The sequence below is a fragment of the Ruditapes philippinarum genome, unplaced genomic scaffold (assembly GCF_026571515.1).
Source record: "Ruditapes philippinarum isolate M1 unplaced genomic scaffold, ASM2657151v2 ctg8166_1_1_1_1, whole genome shotgun sequence".
NCBI lineage: Eukaryota > Metazoa > Mollusca > Bivalvia > Venerida > Veneridae > Ruditapes > Ruditapes philippinarum.
Window position 1 is genome coordinate 128,953 of NW_026853485.1, and position 22,246 is coordinate 151,198.

At 32.4% G+C, this 22,246-nt stretch overlaps 1 protein-coding gene across 1 annotated transcript; it reads right to left on the minus strand.

The window, feature by feature from the left end:
• Positions 1 to 2,361: 2,361 nt before the first annotated feature.
• Positions 2,362 to 3,927, minus strand: LOC132737013 (uncharacterized). Its single transcript, XM_060724241.1, has 2 exons — positions 3,816 to 3,927; positions 2,362 to 2,713 (listed from the first exon to the last, which is right to left on the minus strand). Exons 1-2 carry the CDS (start codon positions 3,898 to 3,900, stop codon positions 2,385 to 2,387), a joined length of 414 nt encoding a protein of 137 aa, XP_060580224.1. The 5' UTR covers positions 3,901 to 3,927; the 3' UTR covers positions 2,362 to 2,384.
• Positions 3,928 to 22,246: the final 18,319 nt, after the last annotated feature.

Here is a 22,246-nt window from a genome sequence, read left to right on the forward strand (position 1 = left end):
TTTTGTATTTTTCTTCTCTGACGATCTGTTACTAATTGTCGTTGTTTTTACATTTGCTTAACTATCAATCTCTCTAGCAAGTTTAACTTGAAATATTTTATTTTGCTTGTCATCCTGTGTTTTATAAAGAAATTTAATAAAATATATATGAAAAAAAAATAGTTAACTTTCAATATGAAATGCCCTGGTCAGTTTTTTTTTAATCTTTTCTGTTTCATTGTGAAAGAAAAATTATTAGTTAGGTTTGGATCTTATTAAAACAAATCTCGAGTCCATTTTTTTTTATCTAAGTAGAACTTAGTCAGAGGCAAAAATATTGCCATGATCCTCTAGTATTGCTAAACCTACTACCACTTGCATTGAAGTCATCCTTCGCTTGATTCCTATCCGCGTCTGCTATACTTCGTTTAATTTGATTTATTTCACAACATGTTTCTGTCTTTGGTCACTCACGTGGTATGTAACTTGTCAAAGTACGTGCAAGTCAAAACAGTTAAACTGCTTGAGTCGGTGATAGGGAGGGGTTGTGATGAGGAATAATGCGCGATTCAAGACCAATTAAATCCAACCGATTTGAGGATTTGGTGCACATGTTATTATCTGTCTTATAGTGACGAATTTTTTTGTAAAGAATTCGGATGGAGGTATAAAAAGCTTTATTTTATACCGAATGATGCTATATACATTATCTATGATTTAAAAAAATGTTCTGGGTTCAGCGACTTTAATAAGAAAAAAATAGAATGCCGATAAAAGAACAATGGTTTATTACAATGAAGGGATTTGCATTAAAAGTTGAGTAATATTTATTTTTTTTTCCATTGCAAATGTACTAATCAAAAGTTCAATGAAGTTTGATTGGGTCATTTAGCAAAATTTACCAGAACATTAATCAAAAAACATATCTTTTGCTCAGCTATGTATTGTATTCAATGAAACATTCGGCTTAAGCCAGTCAATCACCTAACTATCATCTATAAATGACCTTGTTAACGAGCTATATTTAGCATCTTATAATTCAGTGAAACTTGATTGAATCATTAGTTCAGCACAGAACAAATTCATTTATTATTTCATCTCATTTACTTCGTCGGCAAAATGCTTAATACAATATTAGGCAATTATGTTACTTTGTTCGATAAAAAACTTTTTCATGTAAAAAATTATTAATGTTGTGATAGTTTGTGAGGTCAACAGAAGTCAAATGGTGTCATATATTTGGAATATGAAATTATATTCGTTTCAAATTTGAAATTATTTTTAAATGTTATTTGTATAAGAGATTCGAGCATATTGAAAACTTCTTGAAAAAAAAAATAATCGGTCGAGTTAATTTTTTGATCAGTTTCATTTAGTCATAATTGTTTAATCATATAAAAGTATCGTAGACACAATGTATTGCCAAAAAAAGGAATAAAATCTCAACTAAAAAGAACACATAAAAGATACATTCGACCTTTTTCGCACGGTGTTATATTTTTATAAGTATTTAAAAATCAAACTACGAAAAATGTATAAAGTGTTTGCTCATTTTTAAGATCCATTTCTCGAACGATTTGATTTATCCAAAATATCGCATGTTTTTTTTTTTTTTTTTTTTTTTTTTTGGATTTACTTTGAAAATTCATCTCTGAGCAGTTTACCGTTGAAATTCTTTCAAACTAAAATGCTTTCTCTTCCACAAATAAATTTCTTAACCATGAACATGTTTGCCTTTTTCACTTGAAATGAATTTAAAGCCATTCTTTGGAAAAGATTAACATTCATTAATCATGTGTTAATATAAATTAGCCATCAATTTTGGAATCAAACAACACTTTTCGCGGAGAGACATAAAAATGTCACAAACTGAAATTTTCTATCATCAAAATCGTGTGTACAAAAGAGGAATGTATTAAATTAAGTAAAATATTTTGTAATTACAAGGTGAATTCTACACAAGGCAGGACAAGGTGCATCGATGGTAGATTGCGTTTCCCATTGTCTTGATGACCATCGACCGAGTCTGCAATATTTTCGGCCTTGTCGTGTTTGGCGTTTTCAATTAGTTTTGCGTTTTAAACTATTTCTTAATAAATATATATGAAACGGACTTTGTTCAAGCGTGTGTGACAATTAAATTTAAAAGCAGATAAATAAATAGCAACAATTTATTAATAGTAGTTAAAACAAATCATTCTTTCTGACTTATCTCATTGTTTAAATAAATAGCAATGCACAAAAAATAAATATACATCCATTCTTTCAAACTAATGTAATGACAATTCAATACAAACATGATTTTTGAATGATTAAACATCATACAATTAATAAATTACAATAATTTTTAAACATCTATATATCACAGTTCCACACGGTTTCCATCTTTCAGTCATTCGTAAGTTTTATATCCTGCGTAAAATTTCTGACAAAATTACAGAGGTAAGCACAGATTTTGTTACAACATCTTGGTGGTTATTGAATGGCTTATAAGCTGTATGTCCGGCATGAACTGGGTATGCCCCAAACCTGGAAACTCCGAGCGGCATAAGTGCTGGATACATTATTTTAGGAGCCGGTGCATAGTACGAAGTGGCTGTCATGGCTGCGGGAAAAAACGGTTGCACCGGTTTAATATAGTTTGGTACTGGAACGGTGTTCGGATAAACATAAGAGTTGTACGTCTGTCTGTTTATCAGTTGAGGAGAGAGCAAGTTTGGGAAAAACCCGAGACCTGAAATGATAAGAATAATTGTAATTGTGTCGGCATCATTAACATTTTTAAAGTTCAGTTCTCTTGAGTGATACCCAACATAATTTATAATTTTGCAGGCATGAATAAATTGATGAGCTTTGATGAAAAGGTTAACATATCTAACGCCCTTTCAGCACTGGCCTTCTTTTCAAGAACGATTGATAAAGAGGCAAACTAAAAGCATTTTTGTCGTCTCTGCTTTTCGGAGTATAAAAATTATAGCAATTCTAGAATCAGTATGACAAAATATAAACCTTTATATTGAGAAATGCTTGTAATAAATATGAGTTATCTATGAAGTGCACACTAAGTATTTTCGTAACATTAATGCTCATCAAATAAAATGTATCAAGCAGCGTTTTTATTCATTCATACTTTGCAAGTATTAAAAATGCGTTTAGTCTTAATATTGTGTTACATCGACTGCATTGAAGAAAGTCAATACTAGTACATTTTACTTCGATGAAATAACACACACACAAAAACAGTTAAAATTAAGAAAATTTGGTAGGAAAATGTTTCAATTATGCTGAATTTTTTATCATAATTAGTATTATATTATTTATAATTATTATTATTTTTATTATTATTATTATTTATTTTATGGAAATTGCGAAAAACACTTATATTAAGTTCATGTTAATTAATCTTGTACTTTATTCCAGCGTATGAAATATGATTTATTTCATTTACGATTCATCTATCACTATCCAGATTAAAATGAATCACGTCACGACAAAACAAACATAATGTGTTTGCGACCAGCATTGATCCAGACCAGCATGCACATCCACGCAGCCTGATCAGGATCCATGCTGTTCGTTTACAACTCTATTACAAATAGAGAAACTGATAGCGTACAGCAGGCTAGTTTGGATCCATGCTGGTCGCAATCCCATTTTGTTGGTTTTGTCATCATGATACGGCTCATTATATCTTTTAATAATTTATTAAATTAGGTATCAATTGTATTACATTTGCACGAACAAAAACAAATGAAAGCCGTATTGTTTTAAAATTAAAAAAATTTTATATGAATTAAAATAGTATTTAATTATTAATTATAATTAAATATACATACCATTATTTTTGCTATTATATGCCTGAGCTGTGCCAATGTACACGGTTAAGAGTACCGCAAAGTAAGCAAATCTTGTGAAATCCATAATTTGTTTAATGTGAATATTTGAAGACGATTACTAAAGAGACTTGAAACCTTTTTGTTTTGGTAGCATAAATTTCTGAGTTAGGTATTTATATTAAAGATGATAGGGAGTGCTCGAAAATTGGAAAAGAATATACTTCCTGTCCTAAACCTGAGTAAGCCGTACCCTTTCCGTGTGCTTCATAGCCAATCAAAACGGTCCCAGAAATTGGTCATCAGTAGCCATTTACCTTGTCATTATTATTTTTAATTGAGTCATTCAAATCTGTCGTTTGACATTTTATTTAACGTGACTGTTACAGAAAATGTAAACATTTTGTGTAATGGTCATCGGCAAATGTGTTACTGACCGGAAATGTCATTGGCCGGCCAACACAGCTGCTGTTAAGACAAGGTCATGTTAAGATATCTTTGTTGACTTTAAACCTGCAAAGTATAGAAGTACCTGTATCCAGCGAATAAATCAATTACAGATACGCAATTTCTAGAATTTTTGAAATAGAAAAAAAATTGAATTTTAATCGGGTAACCTTTTCTTCTTCAACTCAAAACAACCTTTCGAAAAGATGCCATTTATTACGCATATGGGTGAAAATCACTGCCATTTAGTACAAATATCTGTGACATTTAAAACAATTTTAACAAATATAATGGTATAATTCAATTTATTACAGACATTGGTTACATTTTATGTTAATAAATTCGTGAAATTCATTTTCATTTACGACAGACATTGGTGAAATTTAAAGCCATTCATTACAGGTATTGGTGAAATTCAAGCCATTAATTACAGAAATTGGTGAAATTCAATGCCTTTTACTGCAGAAATTGTTGAAATTCAATGCACATTATTACATTTTGGTGAATTTTAATGTCATTTAATTATTACAACAGTATTCATGAAATTTGTTGCCATTAATACCATCAATAACAAGGTTTTTTTGTTTTTTTTTTTGTTTTTGTTTTTTAAATCAATGCCATTTACTACAGGTATTGTTGAAATCCAATGCCATTTATTACAGAAATTGGTGAAAGTCAGTCAATTTCAGTTCTCAATGAATGAGAAATAAAACCACAAGAAATATACCTACTTAATCTACTTAAGTATTAAAACGGCTTATAAATCAATTAATTATATTACATGTATTATATTCCAAAAAACGTTCATTATTTCTCTGGTATTTATCATACTATAGTATTAGTACATATGTCCGCGATGCCAATTACCTTCTTTAACGTTACAATTTGTATAAACTATAATCGTTCTCGTTAGTAGTTAAACATAAAGCTGAGTGCTAATGTACTCATTTCACACCTTATTGTTATATGAACCTATTGTCATGCGTATTAAGAGTTACCATATTTAACGCTTGAAATACTTTATATCTTTTGTAGACAATAAAGACAAAACTATTCATTATTTTTGTGGGGAAAATTTCAATTTTATGTACTGACCAGTGCAGACCATGGACAAAACTTGCAATCTTTGTCTGTATGGTCCCATGGATATAATCATATGATACAGGCTAGATTAGGGTTAAGAAAAGTCTTGAACCAACGTTAAACTGGATCAGAAATAAAATAATAATAATATTAATGATATTTAACCAGAAAAAGAGAAGTTCTAACTGCTCCTTTTTTGTTTAAAGTAGGGTTTTATGGTCAAACAATAAAATCAAAGACGAAACATTTATTCAATGGCTTATTAAAATAATTTTTATACATACCGTTTATTAAATATACCATGTTACTACATTGATAAAAATGTATAAAAGCACTAATGCAACTTGTACCTACTTTGCTATGAAGTCATTGTCCTTATTTTTATTGCAGTTTCATTATTTTGGTATTGTCTATGAAACTGATTGTTTCTTGAATTTCTGCTTATTATTGCAACCAACCGTGTTCTGTTTATTGCACCTATGTTTTTTTTAATATTTCATGCTCGTAAACCATCTTAGCGGGCCGTCTTTAGTAGTTGCTTTACACAGTAACATTGTCTTCGAGCAAAGCAGGCTCAAATGTAAGGTGCAATCATGATTTCATTTATTGTTACAATACAATATTTTTTGTTTTACATACTCACATAACAGAAACCTTTGGCAAAGATGATATCTTCTTACATCCATCATTCATTTCAGAAATTGCACTTTGATGCATATGTTAATATCTGATAATTATGAAATAAAAATGATTCATTAGTACATTAAAATATCACTTATTGGCACCGAGGTCATATCTTGATTCAGCTGAAATTGATTGAAAAAAAAATGAACTTAATTGAATTCAGTTAATTTTACAATGTTCTGTTTGAGGCAAGCAGTTTCGTAATAGAATTGTCGATTAACCGTTCTTAAAGATAACGAAAAATAAATGAGTGTATTGTCTAAGTTTTTAATTAAATTTAATTATGATAATATCATAACTCATATTATGCACCTGGTACCTATCTATCTTTCTTTGACCATGTGGCCATATTTTCGTCTGCTAATTAAAAGCTTCAACATTTTGTACACGGAGATTGGTACCTCAAAATTTCAATCCTGATAAAATTTCTTTTTCAGATAAAATATTAATGTTATTTTAATATTATGGATCATAAATTTATATTTGAAAGTGTATAATAGAATCTATTTTTGCTTCTTTGAAAAGCATGAAAGATACACTAATTTACAAAATGGTATCTAATATTTAATACACATGTAAATGATATGAAAACTTTTACAAAAAAAAAACAACAACAAAAAACCGGCAGGACAGGTTTTTTTTCTAATTGTTAAGAAGTTATCAATAATGCACCAGATAAAATCCAGGGCCTTCAAGCCCATGTAACACAGAGGTTTGTCCAAACTCTCTGTTCTGTTTCGGTGCCATATGACCTATACTGTGTTAGTTTTCCGTAAACCAAACCAAAAAACCAATACATGCCCTTCTTTTCAACCGCTTTTGCCATTTTCTTGCTCGGTGCCACACTTGGTGCCTATCCGTTGGCCCTGTAGCTAGAAATATTGTCATTTATGATCGTTAGGGTCTCTTGGTTAACTCTGAACACATATATTTTATACATGCGCGGTAAAAAATGTTTTTTAATTTGCTATTTTCGTTTGACATTTATACAATCATCTTGAATTCTGTATTAAATGCCAATTAGGCTGTCTTCAAATCACGAGAAGGGTATGATTAATGCAGTGGCAACATAATGGTCAACAAAACAATGAATATTAAATTTTCAAAATCTATCTGATGACGGGTTTAATTAAAAAGATAAAGCTATTGACAAATGGATATTAATATGTTTGTTTTTCGCTGAACAAGAAACATTCCAAAAGTAAATGCATCTTATTAAAGAACGGAATCTCAGAAAATTCCTTGCAAGCTTTGTTTTTGCTTTTATTTTTTGTTTCTTCTTTTTTTTAAAATTCCCGGAAAATGTTACTGGAAAAAACACAACAAAAAACAACAACATACAACAGTGAATTATATCTTATAGTTAAATGATAACGTAGCATTACTTATGAGATAACATATGCATAACTTGATAACTAAAGAAGATTACATTTGTAAGTCTATGTGCATGATTGCTGCAAATGAAGTATAGATATTAAAAGGTATCGTTTTAACTATATATACACTCTCGAAAATTTACAATGTTTATTCATAAGAAGACACTGATATGAAAAGTTAACCATTCCCTTAAATAAATTTATTTAAATATTGAATGTTTTACCCTCTAGTGATATGACAAGTACGCGATTGGTCATTTCTTAAATTAAGACATCAAAAGACGGACTAGGACAAGGAGCGGAATTTTGACACACGCAAATGTTAAACGTCAGTAAAAGGTGATATTTAATTTTGAAATTTCAGAGTTCATTTGCCGATGGCACTGTCGGCTATGTTTATTTTTTTTTTTTTTTTTTTTTTTTTTTGGCGACACAGTATAGGTCATATCGCGGCGTCCCAGGCTTTGTTTAATAGTAAGGTTCATATTTATAAATCTTTGTATAATACTGCACGTTTGTTACGTCGCTTTTCATTGGATAATCGTGACGTGTATAGAATAGATTTGAATATATTTCATCTTCTTTATAGTGATGAACTGTTTAATGGCATTTATGGAATAAAGGGCTTTGAATTACAAATTTAATAATATTGTTAGATAGTTGTTTTTTTTTCGTGCAAACGTTTTAATCAAAACTTCAATGAAAATTGATTGGGTCATTTAGCAAAATTTATTAGAACATAAATCAAATAACCTATCTTTTGCTGTGCTCTGAATTGGATTCAATAAAGCTAGTCAATCACCTTACAATCATTTGTGAATGACCTTGTTACCGAGCTATATTTAGCAACTTATAATTCAGCGAAACTTGATTGAATCATTAGTTCAGCACAGAACACATTCATTTATTATTTCATCTCATTTACTTCGTCGGCAAAATTCTTAATACAAAATAAGGCAATTATGTTATTTTGTTCGGTAAAAACGTTTTCCTGTAAAGAATGTTTATAGTTGTGATAGTTTGTGAGGTCAACAGAAGTCAAATGGTGTCATATATTTGGAATATGAAATAGTATTTGTTTAAATTTGAAATTATTTTTACATGTTATTTGTATAAGAAATTCGAGCATATTAAAAACTTCTGAAAAAAAAGAAATGATAGGTCGAGTTAATGTTCATTACATTGATCAGTTTCATTTAGTTATAATTGTTTAATCATATAAAAGTATCGTAGATACAATGTATTGCAAAAAAAAAGAATAAAATCTCAACTAAAAAGAACACTTAAATTAGTATTTTTTTTAGATAAACTTTGAAAATTCAACTCTGAGCAGTTTACCGGTTTGAAATTCTTTCAAACTAAAATGCTTTCTCTTCCACAAATAAATTTCTTAACCATGAACATGTTTGCCTTTTTAACTTGATTTGAATTTAAAGCCATTCTTTGGAAAAGATGAACATTCATTAATCATGTAACCTGAGTTATTCTTTAATATAAATAAGACATCAATTTTGGAATCAAACAACACTTTTCACGGAGAGACATAAAAATGTCACAAACTGATCATCAAAATCGTGTGTACAAAACAGGAAAGTATTTAAAATAAGTAAAACATTTTGTAATTAAAAGGTGAATTCTACAAAAGGCAGAATAAGGGGCATGGATGGTAGATTTCGTTCCCCGTTGTCTTAATGTTCATCGACCGAGTCTGCAATATTTTCGGCCTTGTCGTGCTTGGCGTTTTCAATAAGTTTTCCATTTTAAACTTTTTTTTTTAAATAAACAAATATGAAAAGGACTTTGTTTAAGCAAGTGTGACAATTAAATTTACAAGCAGATAAATAAAAAAACTCTGTCCGTATCGAAGCAACAATTTATTAATAGTAGTTAAAACAAAACATTTTTTGACTAATGTCATTGTTTAAATAAATAGCAATGCACAAAAAAATAAATATACATCCATTCTTTCAAACTAATGCAATGGCGATTCAATACAATTATGATTTTTGAATGATTTAACATCTTACAATTAATAAATAACAATAATTTTTAAACATCTAAATATCACAGTTTCCTATGGTTTTCATCTTTCAGCCATTCGTAAGTTTTATATTCTGCGTAAAATTTCTGACAAAATTACAGAGGTTAGCACAGATTTTGTAACAACATCTTGGTGGTTATTGAATGGCTTATAAGCTGTATGCCCGGCATGAACTGGGTATGCTCCAAACCTGGAAACTCCAAGCGGCATAAGTGCTGGATACATTATTTTAGGAGCCGGTGCATAATACGAAGTGGCTGTCATTGCTGCGGGAAAAAACGGTTGCGCCGGTTTAATGTAGTTTGGTGCCGGGACGGTGTTCGGATAAACATAAGAGTTGTACGTCTGTCTGTTTATCAGTTGAGGAGAGAGCAAGCTTGGGAAATAAACCAAGACCTGAAATGATAAAAAATAATTGTAACTGTGTCGGCATCATTACCATTTTTAAAGTTCAGTTCTCTTTGAGTGATGCACAACATAATTTATAATATTGCAAGCATGATTAAATTGATGAGCTTTGATGAAAAGGTTAACATATCTAACGCCCTTTCAGCACTGGCTTACTTTTCAAGAACGATTGATAAAGAAGCGAACGCAAAGCATTTGTCGTCTCTGCTGTCCGGAGTATAAAAATCATAACAATTCTAAAATTAGTATGACAAAATATAAACAATAATATTGAGAAATGCTTGTAATAGATAAGTGTTATCCATGAAGTACACACTAAGTATTTTCGTAACATTAATGCTTATCAAATAAAATGTACCAAGCAGCGTTTTTATTCATTCATAGTTTGCAAGTATTAGAAATTGCGTTTTCTGACTATTTTGTTACACCGATTGCATTGAGGAAGGTCAACACTAGTACATTTTACTTCGATGAAATATCACAAAAAAATCAGTTAAAACTAAGGAAATTTGGTAGGAAAACGTTTCAATTATGCTGTATTTTTGAATAATTGATCTATATCATTTTACTATATATACATATAACGAAGCTGTTCGTTCCTATGAGTTATTGAAATATCTCTTTCTGTAAAAAATAAATGTGATTTATTCTTATGATTAAAATAGGTATCAATTAAATTACATTTGCCCGAACAAAAACAAATTAAAGCCGTATTATTTGAAGATTAAAATAGACATTCAATTTTATATGAATTAAAATAGCATTAAATTATTAATTATAATTAAATATACATACCATTATTTTTGCTATTATATGCCTGAGCTGTGCAAATGTACATGGTAAAGAGAACCGCAAAGTAAGCAAATCTTGTAAAATCCATGATTTGTTTTATGTGAATATATTTGAAGACGAATACACAAGATACTAGAAACCTTTTTGTTTTGATAGCATAAATTTCTGAGTTGGGTATTTATATTAAAGATGATAGGGAGTGCTCGAATATTGGAAAAGAATATACTTCCTGTCCAAAATCTTAGTCAGCCGTACCCTTTCCGTGTGCTTCATTTTTATTAGCCAATCAAAACCGTCCCAGAAAGTGGTCATCTTTAGCCATTTACCTTGTCATTATTTTTAATTGAGTCATCCAAATCTGTCGTTTGACATTTGATTTTACGTGACTGTTACAGAAAATGTGAACATTTTGTGTAATGGCCATCGGCAAATGTGTTACTGACCGGAAATGTCATTGGCCGGCCAACACAGTTGCCGTTAAGACAAGTTTATGTTATGATATCTTTGTTGACTTTAAAACTGCAATGTATAGAAGTACCTTTAATTAATACATTTTCAGAAGATTTGAAATAGAAAAAAAATGAATTTTATAAACCGATATTAAATACGGCTATGACGCTTTCTTTTTCACCTCAAAACAACCTTTCGAAAAGATGCCATTTATTACGGATATTGGTGACATTCCATGCCATTTATTACAGATATTTGTGAAATTCAGCACAATTTTTAACAAATATAAATAATTAAATGGTGAAATTCAGTTCAATTTATTACAGAAATTGGTTAAATTTAATGTTAATAAATTCGTGAAATTCAATGCCGTTTGTTATAAAAAATTCGTGAAATTCAATTTCATTTACGACGGACATAGGTGAAACTTAAAGCCATTCATTACAAATATTGGTGAAATTCAATGCACATTATTACATATTTTGGTGAATTTTAATGTCATTTAATTTACTACAGATATTCGTGAAATTCAATGCCATTAATTATAGTTTATTTTAATCAATGCCATTTACTACAGGTATTGTTGAAATCCAATGCCATTTATTACAGAAATTGGTGAAAGTCAGTCAATTTCAGTTCTCAATGAATGAGAAATAATACCACAAGAAATATAGCTACTTAATCTACTTAAGTATTCAAACGGCTTATAAATCAATTAATTATATTATTATATTCCAAAAAACGTTCATTATTTCTCTGGTATTTGCGTACATTTTATGATATTATATTATTAGGACATATGTCCGCAATGCCAATTACCTTAAGTTTACGATACAATTTGTATTCACTATAATCTTTCTCGTTAGTAGTATAACATAAAGCTGAGTGCTTATGTACTCATTTCAACTTATTGTTATCTGAACTTATTGTCGTGCGTGAAATACTTTATATCTTTTATAGACAATAAATGGAAAACCATTCAGCATTTTTGTGGGGAAAATTTTACATGGTGACTTACAAGAGACCAGTGTAGACCATTGCAAAAGGGGTTGATCTTGGTCTGCACTGGTGCCATGAATAGAATCAAGTCTTGAGCCAACGCTAAACTAAAGTGCTATAAAATCATAATATAAAGTGATTGTCTCACAGAAAAAAAAGAAGTTAAAACTGCTTCGTTTTTGCTTAAAGTATGGTTATATGGTCAAACAGTAAAATCAAAGACGAAACATTTATTCACTGGCTTATTAAAATAATTATTATACATACAATTTATTAAATATACCATGTTACTACATTGTATAAAGTGTATAAAAAATGTATAAAAGCAGCGATGCAAATTGAACCTACTTAGTATGAAGCCATTGTGATTGATTTTTTTTTGTTGCAGTTTCAACATTTTGGTATCGTCCATGAGACTGATTTCTCCTTGAATTTATGCTTATTATTCCAACCAACCGAGTTATGTTTATTGCACCCATCTTTTTTATGTTTCACGCTCGAAAACCATCTTAGCGGGCCGTATATAATAGTTGCCTTACATAGTAACATTGTCTTCAAGCAAAGCAGGCTCAAATCTAAGGTGCAATTATGATTTCATTTATTTTTACATAACAATATTTCTTTGTTTTACATACTCACTTTACAGAAACCTTTGGCAAAGATAATATCTCCTTACATTCATCATTCATTTCAGAATTTGTTCTTTGATGCATATGTTCCTATCTGATAATAATAAAATTAATACGATTCATAAGTACACTAAATATCACTTGTTGGTACCAAGTTCATATCTTAATTCAGCTGTAATTGAATGAAAAATTGAACTTAATTAAATTAACTTAATTTTACAAGAGCGTGTGTTTAGGCAAGCAGTTTCGTAATTGAAATTTCAATAAACCGTTCTTAAAAATAACAGGGAAAAAATTGAGTGCATTGTCTTATTCGTAATTAAATTTAATTATGATAGTATCACAACTCATATAATGCAACTGGTGCCAATCGAGCTGTCTTTCACCATGTGACCATATTTTCGTCTGCTTTTTACAAACTTCAACAATTTCTACACACAGATTGGTACCTCAAAATTTCAATACTAATAATTTCTTTTTTTTCAAATATATATTATTGTCGTTTAAATATTATGGATTATAAATTAATATTTGAAAGTATAAAAAAAGAATCTATTTTTGCTTCTTTGAAAAGCATGCAAGATTCACTAATTTACAAAACGGTGTCTTATATTTAGTACACATGTAAATGATATGAAAACTTTTACCAAAAAAACACACGACAGGACAGGTTGTTCTTTTTCTAATAGTTTAGACGTTATCTATAATGCACCAGATAAAATCCAGGGCCTTCATCCCCATGTAACACAGAGGTTAGCCCAAACCATATGTTCTGTCTCGGTGCTATATGACCTATACTGTGTTAGTTTTTCGTAAACAAAACCAACAAACCAATACATGCCCTTCTTCTCTCCCGCTTTTGCCATTTTGTCCGGTGCCCCCACTGGGTGCCTATCCGTTGGTCCTGTAGGTAGAAATATTGTCTTTTATGATCGTTGGGGTCTCTTGGTTAACTCTGCACACCTGTTTTGCTGTAAGTACATATATTTGGTGAACAGTTGTGCACGGCATGGTCGGGTAAAAATGGTTTACAATTTTGCTTATTTCTCGGTATGATTATTTCTTATATCACACACATCTATATTTTGCATCTGGTATTATAAATGTGACCAATCTAGGGGCTGTCTTCAAAGGACAACAAGGGTATGATTAATGCAGTTGCAACACAATGGTCAACAAAAACAATTAATATTGAATTTGCAAAATCTATCTGATGTTTGGTAAAATTAAAAAAGATAAAGCTATTGACAAAAGGATATTAATATGTTTGTATTTCGCTGAACGAGAAACATTCCTAAAGTTTATGTGCCTTTTTATTAAAGAACGGTCTCTCAGAAAATTCCTTGCATGTTTCGGTTTGCTTTTATCTTATTTTTTTTTTCTTCTCGAAATTCCTTGAGAAGTTTTCTGAGGAAACAAAGAAACAAAAAACACACGCAACAGTTAATTATCATCATTAAAGATAGCATAGCATTTCTTAAGGTAACATATACGGTTGTATATACATAACTTGATAACTAAAGAATATTACGCTTTTATGTTACTAGATTATGTTGTGACAAATAGAGTAAATGTTTAAAAAGACAGAATTTTAACTATGGATACACTTTCAAATCTTTACAATGCGTATCATTATGTACGTTTTTTTTATTCCGTTTAGAGATTCAAATCTTATATAATAGTCATTTATAAGAGGTATGGTAAAAAGATTCCCGGAAGATGTTCATATGTGCGGAATGCGTTCATATGCGCCGAATGTTTTCATAAGTTTAAAATTTTAATATTGTCCTAATTTTTATACTTGAAAAAAATTCAATGTTCAATCAATTCAATTGCAAAATATTACTTATTTAATGTCGCTCGGTATGTATGTGGACTTTTAAAAAGGCACAAAAAGTAGCTTTGCTACTCGAGGATTTCGGTTCCCCGGACATGACCGACTAGTTTAGATTTTAAAGAAGTGTTGGTCATTTTTGTCCTTAGTCCGAGAGATATGTATTAACGTCCATGAAGAGATAATTTTCTTGAGCGAAGTAGGTTAAATGCTTGGAGCACAATAAAGCGTTCTGGTTTCATTAGGGCAACGCTATCAAGAGGGAAAGCACGTGAATGATCGCATTGGGGTGGCTGTGTTATGTTGGTCGCGAGAATCACACCGATTGATGGTTCTCAACGTTACGTCAATGAGTAGACTTGTTGGATATGGTGCATTTAGATATTTCAGTAGCATCCTTAACTCCAGTTGCAGTATTTTTTTACATTATTTTGTTTTTATCTGGATAGTATATGGGATATGCGATCGTTGCCTGATTTCATTGTTAATAGTGTCTTTAATTGTTTATATATTTTTTTGTGTTTTTTATAGAAAAGAAAAATAGATATGCAGTGACGGTCAATGTAAGACTGTGTTTAACGGCTCGAAGGTTTTTATAATTATCTATTATCTATCTACATATAGGTATATTGCTAGTTTTTCGCGGTGAAGGTAGGAGTCGTATGTACAAGGTCGTTTAAGAAAAAACTATCTTATGTCATGTTATTATGACATGTGAGTGGGAGACGTGCTCAGTGGAAACGTTGTTGGATCAAATTGCAAGGTAGCGGGTTGGGTCGAGTATTGTGTTTGTTGTCGAATTTAACAACATCTAATTTAGATTTTAGAGTATAGAAATTGGTATCTATGTTTTGATGATTGAAGTTCGTCCTTCGATACCGGTTTATTATTTGTATTTTGTTGTCTAAGTTTTGCATGAATGTATTGAAGGAAGTAAAAGTTGGACTTCCTATGTTTATTTTATTATTATAGAAGGTTGAAAGTACATACTGATTCGATTTGTAATGCGTGTAGTACTGTCGTGCCATTCCTGTAAAAAGTACTAATTTGCTTTGCTATTTAAAAAATTGTTAATGATTTTACCCTCTGAGTGATAATGTTACATGGTAATATGATTGGTCATTTCTTAAATTGAAGACATTCAAAAGATGGTCTAGGAGGCGAAACATGTTTGAACTATATTTGTGTGATCACAGTGCAGCTCAATGTAAACGTCAGGGTTAATGTGATAATTCTATTTTGAAAGGATTAATTTTGAGGTCACTTCATGCCAAATGCCACTCGTGTTGTCGGCTATGGTTTATCATATGCATTCATGGCGAATATCATTTCATGATTCATTCTAATCCTATTAAATAATAACCCTTAGCTCACGTTCATTTTGTATAGTTAAAAAAGATATATATTTGGTTTAAAACAATGTCAATACACTTAATGTTATTTGAAAGACAGGGCGATGACGATATCATTATTATTGGTTATTCTTAGTTCAAAGTATAGATATAAATAGATATTGTTTGTACCCAATTGTAGAATGTGTGTCAAATGCACTAATTATTGGTGGGTGGTGTTCAATATCTATATGCGAATTATTGATGCGTCAAGGTATACTGACAAATGATAATGTATGTGCATTATTTTTAATGATATTGTTTTACAGTAAGCTAGACTTTCGTTTTATCAAATAAAATAGCAGCTGCAACCCAATTGTATAAGAACGGTGGGTTAATTAACCTCTGGGTTAAACGCTAAACGCTGGGTTATAATTTAAGCCACTTTGGTTACGTAACCAATTTTGGTTAGTCCACTTGTTAAACGAGATAAACCTAAAGGTTACTAACACAGAATATGGTTTAAAATTAAACCGCTGGTTAAACTACCAAAACTAATCCCGACTGCAATTAATTCATATCCGCGTTATGTGTATTTTCTGCTGGAATTATGTGTCCAAGATTTAGACGAGCTCAATTAACGACGATGGGTTTCATCGCGCTTCCATTTTTATTACAATCGAAGAAATTTTTCTCGATAGTAAGAGTATAAGAATGGTTCAAAATTTTCAATTAAGATGTTAATTTGTCACTCTACACCTGTATTTTAAGGTTACAATATCATCCATTAAGATTCAAATGTATCAACTATAACTTTACGTAGGATGACTTGTATTATTCGACTCGGGAAACTGATGTCACGTGGATTAATGTTAATTTTATAACCACGAATATCCTTGTGCTTACTAGATTATTTTGCCTATAAGACAGTGGTTCAGAAGAAATTTATTAGTATGGGTTTTATTGTCAAGATGAATATTAGGTGAATTGTGGTCTTTGATAAGATTGAGTGAACGTTTAGTTCATAAGATAAGTAGTTCGTCATTGTGATAGTGTCCGCGACATTGTGTCTACTGACCGGGTTCGTTGTCGTAGATTAGTGAGAACCGTGTCAGTGTCTGGTCATGCATTGCGTTGCTATTGGCTTGCTTGTTACAAATTAAATGTAAGCTGCAAATGAGCATTCAAATCTATGCCGTCAACTGGACGATATGAAAAATGGTTACGAATGTTATAATTAGTCATAACCAAGAACACTCGGATGCAGAAGTATTACGACGCTATATATTTTCGCTATCAGATTCGTACCTAAAACGTATCGAAGACACCAAAATATTTTGCTGTAACGATCAAAGAAATGTAATTTTGAATGATTTTTTGCTCGCTCAAACTCTACTCGTCTGTAAAGTATTCTCTATAATCAGTATGTAGAACTAGTCTTGTTTCAGTAGACTTAATTCAATCATTGGTTCACTTTTGGGAACATCTTGTTAGCAATTTTTCCAAAGCTATGTTGTCTATGTATATCGGATAGACCTTTACTGAAAGTTTAACATATTATTATGGTTAGTAGTTATTTTGCAAATAAATATAGGAAATATGATCATAGAATTAAGGTCTAGTTCTGGCTTATTAAACGGCTAAACAAGCAACAAAAAAAAAAAACAACATGAAAAATACATTAATGAACAATAATCGACTTTGCTTTCTTGTTGGACTGTTATGACTGACATCGCTTTATTTTTATTAAACATTCTACATGTTTTAATAATTCTCAGCTGTATTTAGTTCAACCAGGCACTTCTGAAATGCAAAAATCAACTTGGTTCCCAGCAGTTAAATTTAGCTAAGAACAAGAAGAAAAATAGCTAAATGGATCGACAGCTAATTTATGAAAAAGAAGAACAATGATGACGTGCGATAGTCTTAAAATTTACGACCTGATAATTAAGTCCTCTTTTCATGAACATATCAAGAATGATTTTAAATTTACCTCTACTCTAATTTTGTATTAATTTTTGTTTTTAAGTACCCTGTTGCCCTACAATATTATGTTAGGTGAATTCTTACATATGTCATATATAATAGTTTGTGATATGTTACTTATACATATGTAGTCTGTTGTTTAGTAAAATAAATCGACTTAACATTAAATGAATGATTGGAACCTTTTTGTCAGTGTAGTTATTGCTTGGCTCAAGCAGAGGTTGCGTTGATGTTTTATATCTTGCGAGTGTTTTGTCCATTAAGACCTTTTGGAATAAGGTTAGCTGTGTCAGGTTAGCGTCAAACGACACCTTAACCTCCCCCCCAGCCTTGATACCCAGACAGTAGGAGCTTCCAGAGGACCCCTGTCAAATTTTGTGGTCACAGTTAGAGCGACTTTCACTCCCTATAAGACAGCTGTTCAGGCCCCCAGCAAAATCCAGGTGAAGACACCTTTTGACCCTCTTTATTCCTCATTTTTTTTTTCCTAATAAAGGTAAAGTAAGAGACAAGCGTGTGGTCAAGGTTAGCGTAACTCAAAAGCTTATATACTACGATGGTTATTTGTTAGCTTTTATTGATATGCTCATTGAAGTAGGTTAAAATCCAGGGTTTCAATATATGTCATAATGTAAGAAGTTATAGACTGACTGGGTTACCATCTGACGCAATAAACAATAAGTTAGCCTATATATACTTTAAAGTAAGTGCATACATGTAAAAGTCTATATCTGGTTGGAAAATTAAAGGGTGTTCTGCAAAATTGTTTTCTAGAAATTTCTATATATTGCGTGTATAGAAAGTTATTATTATTTTGTTAAAATAATTCTATTTTCAATCTACAATTTTAAAGTCTGAAAACAATAAATTATTTAATAAATAAATACATCCCTCATATTAACAATTGGTAACATATTTGGCATTTCTAAATTTCTCTTCTCCCTCCCTCTATTTATTGGCTGTATTTATTAACCCCTCTCGTCCCTTCATAAGAAATTATCAAGAGTAGGCAATGGGGATAGATATAGTTTGGAATATATCTCATCCACATGCCAATGTTACAAGGTATATCATGCCTCCAATGATATCCTCAATATATGCTTTCAATATCATTCTTGAGTGTCCAATCATAAATATTTACTTTTCAATTGTTTACATTATAATAAAGAAGCAGAGTATTCTTTATAGCGAGTGTGTATCCACAGATTCGTGAGGTACAGATGGTTTCATACGTCGATATGAGATTGTGTGTTGAATATGCTGACTGGAGGAAACGTATCGATAGGTACTGTATATAGATGTAGGGTTGTTTATTCGGCTCAAGCGGGCTTAATTGCGTGGATGAGTAATAGTTTTGGTCTGAGAAGCATAGAATGAATATTGACGTGTGATATTTGCTGTTATGAGATATACCGCGGGGTGTGGTACATAAGAATAGTGAAAGATATTGAACTAGATGGTGTGTGGTAGTAGTTATGAGGAAATTGGCCTGATTTTTCCATGTGTCGGTAGCGTGGTCTTGAGTTATGGTCCGAAATTACAGTGAGATTTTGGGCTTTGTGCGACGATTCAGGATGATTTAATAGTAGTGTAGTCAGTGAGAGATCCCGCTTTAGTGGCTGTTGGTTTGTGAGAGGCAGTGTCTCGTTTCCTATCCTTGCAGAAAAGGTAAAACAACATATGCTTTTCGGATAGATCTATTTAATGTGTCAGTCATAGTGAGAACACGAGTGTAGTCTGTGTATGGTTGTCCAGTTAAAGATTCTGAGTATGAGTGATGTTGTCCGTAAGTGTATGTAGAGTGACAGTGTTAGTGTCGTGGTTGTTCAGTGCATTGAGTGTGGCGGGTTTTGGTATAGGGATCTGTCATGTATGAGCGTCTACGGCATGAGGACATTGATTAGGTTTATAGAACGTTTTTATGCGGGATGTAGTTGGATTGCATCAGGTGCTGAATTTGTCTGTTGTGTGGTAGATATATGCATATACGAGCGGTCTTGACTGTTCAGAAGAAGAAGTATATCTTGCGTATGTGGTTGATCTGTGGTCGTGTGATATCGAATAGAATGGTGTATGGTATAGTATGATGTGCCATGGTTTCGGAGGATTCACTACCATGATGTGCTTGTCGCTATGTTATGTTGGTTTTGGGACTTAGGCTGTAGCTGTGGTCGTTGATATTATCGTTCTATGCTGTGTCGGACTTATGGGTATGGATATGTTAGATTTTGACTGGCGTGAGGTTGATTTGTTGTTAGCAAGTGCTGTTTGTATGAAAATATAGACTGTTTACGTGTTAAGGTATATTTTCGGAGTTTGCGTACGTAGATGTTCGATAGTACTGTATGGGTGAGTCAGCTGCTAGCTTGACATCTTGTGTTCTCGAGGTGGTGATTGTGATAGTGAAGATGTTTTAGCGATATGATGAGTGGTGCGAGATGTGATATATTTCCGTGCTTGTAGCATCAGTGGGGAGAATAGTGTGACGTGAGTATGTTCGGTGGTCAGTCAGAGGTTGTGGTCGATATGTGGACTGATTAGTGACAGTCGATGGGTAGGCGGAGGTTAGAATCTAGGATAATTGTCTGTATGATAGAGAATGGCGCATGAGGACAGAGGTCGCTGTGTTCAGTTTATCGTAGCTTGCAGTAATGTAGCGATCATCTCTTGATGTAGATCCACTGTGTGAGCTGTTAGGAAGTGAGAAGATAGAGGCTTGACGATTTATTGCAGTTTTATTCTTTGATGTAGTATTACTACTGCTGCTGATTAGTGAGGTTCGTGGTAGAGTAGTATTTGGATGTGGCACATATGGGTTGTGTGGTCAGTGGACTATGTTGCGTGCGGTTGGATCTCGTGTTCTTTCGCGTTCTGGTCTCGCGTGATTTCGCTGCTGTCACGTAGTTCATCGGTCGATGTGGCTAGCTGTGTATTCAGGGCTTGTATCGCAACATGGATAGGTCGTGTGATGGTGTGGGAGCGGAGAGGAAGAGGAGTATATATCGATAGTAGGTTGCTGCCATGTTGGTCAGCATTGCTATGGTAGTATCAGGGGTGCGTGGTGTAGTCGGTGGAGCTTGTGCAGGCGTGCGTGGTGAGGTTCTGGCACAGTGATTCTCTAGACGCGCTAGAAATGTTAGGTTCGGTAGAGTATGGTGGGTGAGTGTCGGTAATATTGAATGAAGCGTTCATTTTAGCTGTGTGTTACGTGACAGTGAGTTGGTGTCGATGGATCGTTGTTATAGTGGGAGGCGTTGCTGCGTGTATTGATGATGCGGCGGTTTGGTCAAGAGAGAGACAGCGGGAATCTTCTCTTGAGTTTCTGGAGTTTGCGTGAGATAGCTTAGAGGGAGCGTTGATGTCAGTATTAGTAGAGTTGTGGTATTGGGCGAAGAGTGTGGAGAGCGAAGAGCAGGCTGATGGATGGTCTGTTGTTAGCATAAAGAACACACAGTGATGAAAAACAAAGCCAGCACACATACGCACGACACATAACAAGTCGCATATAATGTCTGTAAGTAACTGAGGATGAACCTTAATTAATAACTAACTTAATTGCATGTAGGCGAGTCATTCCCAATTTCAGTTTGATTAGGAATTTTTTTGTAGAGGTTCGGAAAAAATAATGCATTGATTAAGATATGATAATTACATGTATTTTAGGTTGTTGAATAGACGCTGAGTGAGATAGATGTAATCAAAAGTTGTATCAATCAATATATTTGCTTGTTTTTGGTTGAAAGCTAGATCATTTAAATTAACTGACGAATGGAGAGCAACTCTGTCGGCGATTGTTTTGGCTTTAGGAATCGTACTAATGTCTTTTAGTACAGTAGATAAGCGGGTATAGGCAATGCCAAGGAATATGGAGTAATGAACAATAATAGTACTCTTAGTAGTGATGATGGAGCTTGCTCTGTGTTTGATTTTAGGCCAACTTTCTCAATCACAGAAATGCAAACGAAAACTAGCAAATAAGTTTCTAGTTGTGTTGTTGCAACTGAATAGGTTGTGTCCACGTGCTTGTATGGAAGGAGGGTTATAATATGATGCATTGTATGACTCAGGGTGTAAGCCTTGATGAGCATGTCATAATACATGATATGGATGGATAGTTCCAGCTAGAGGATTTCGGTGTCTCTAAAGGTGATAATATTAGGTCTGTCCTCACTAGTGTTCAGTGTGGACCTGTAAAGGCCTGTTGGTGCATGTATGGTGTGATGACGTTGTTACATGTGTAGTTATGTGTGATGGTTGGACGTCAATGTACAGTGGCCGAAAACGCGAGCACGCATGTCTGCAGGACTATATGTTTTCCATTGTGTTTGATTCGGAGAAACAAAATTTAATACTGATACAAATCACAAGTATAAG

What these genes read in the sequence shown, in the direction of transcription:
- LOC132737013 (XM_060724241.1), bottom strand. Translation starts at nt 3,900, where the DNA reads ATGGATTTCACAAGATTTGCTTACTTTGCGGTACTCTTAACCGTGTAC. An exon ending in ATATAATAGCAAAAATAATG is followed by an intron (nt 2,714 to 3,815) that starts GTATGTATATTT and finishes TTATCATTTCAG; the next exon opens with GTCTCGGGTTTTTCCCAAAC.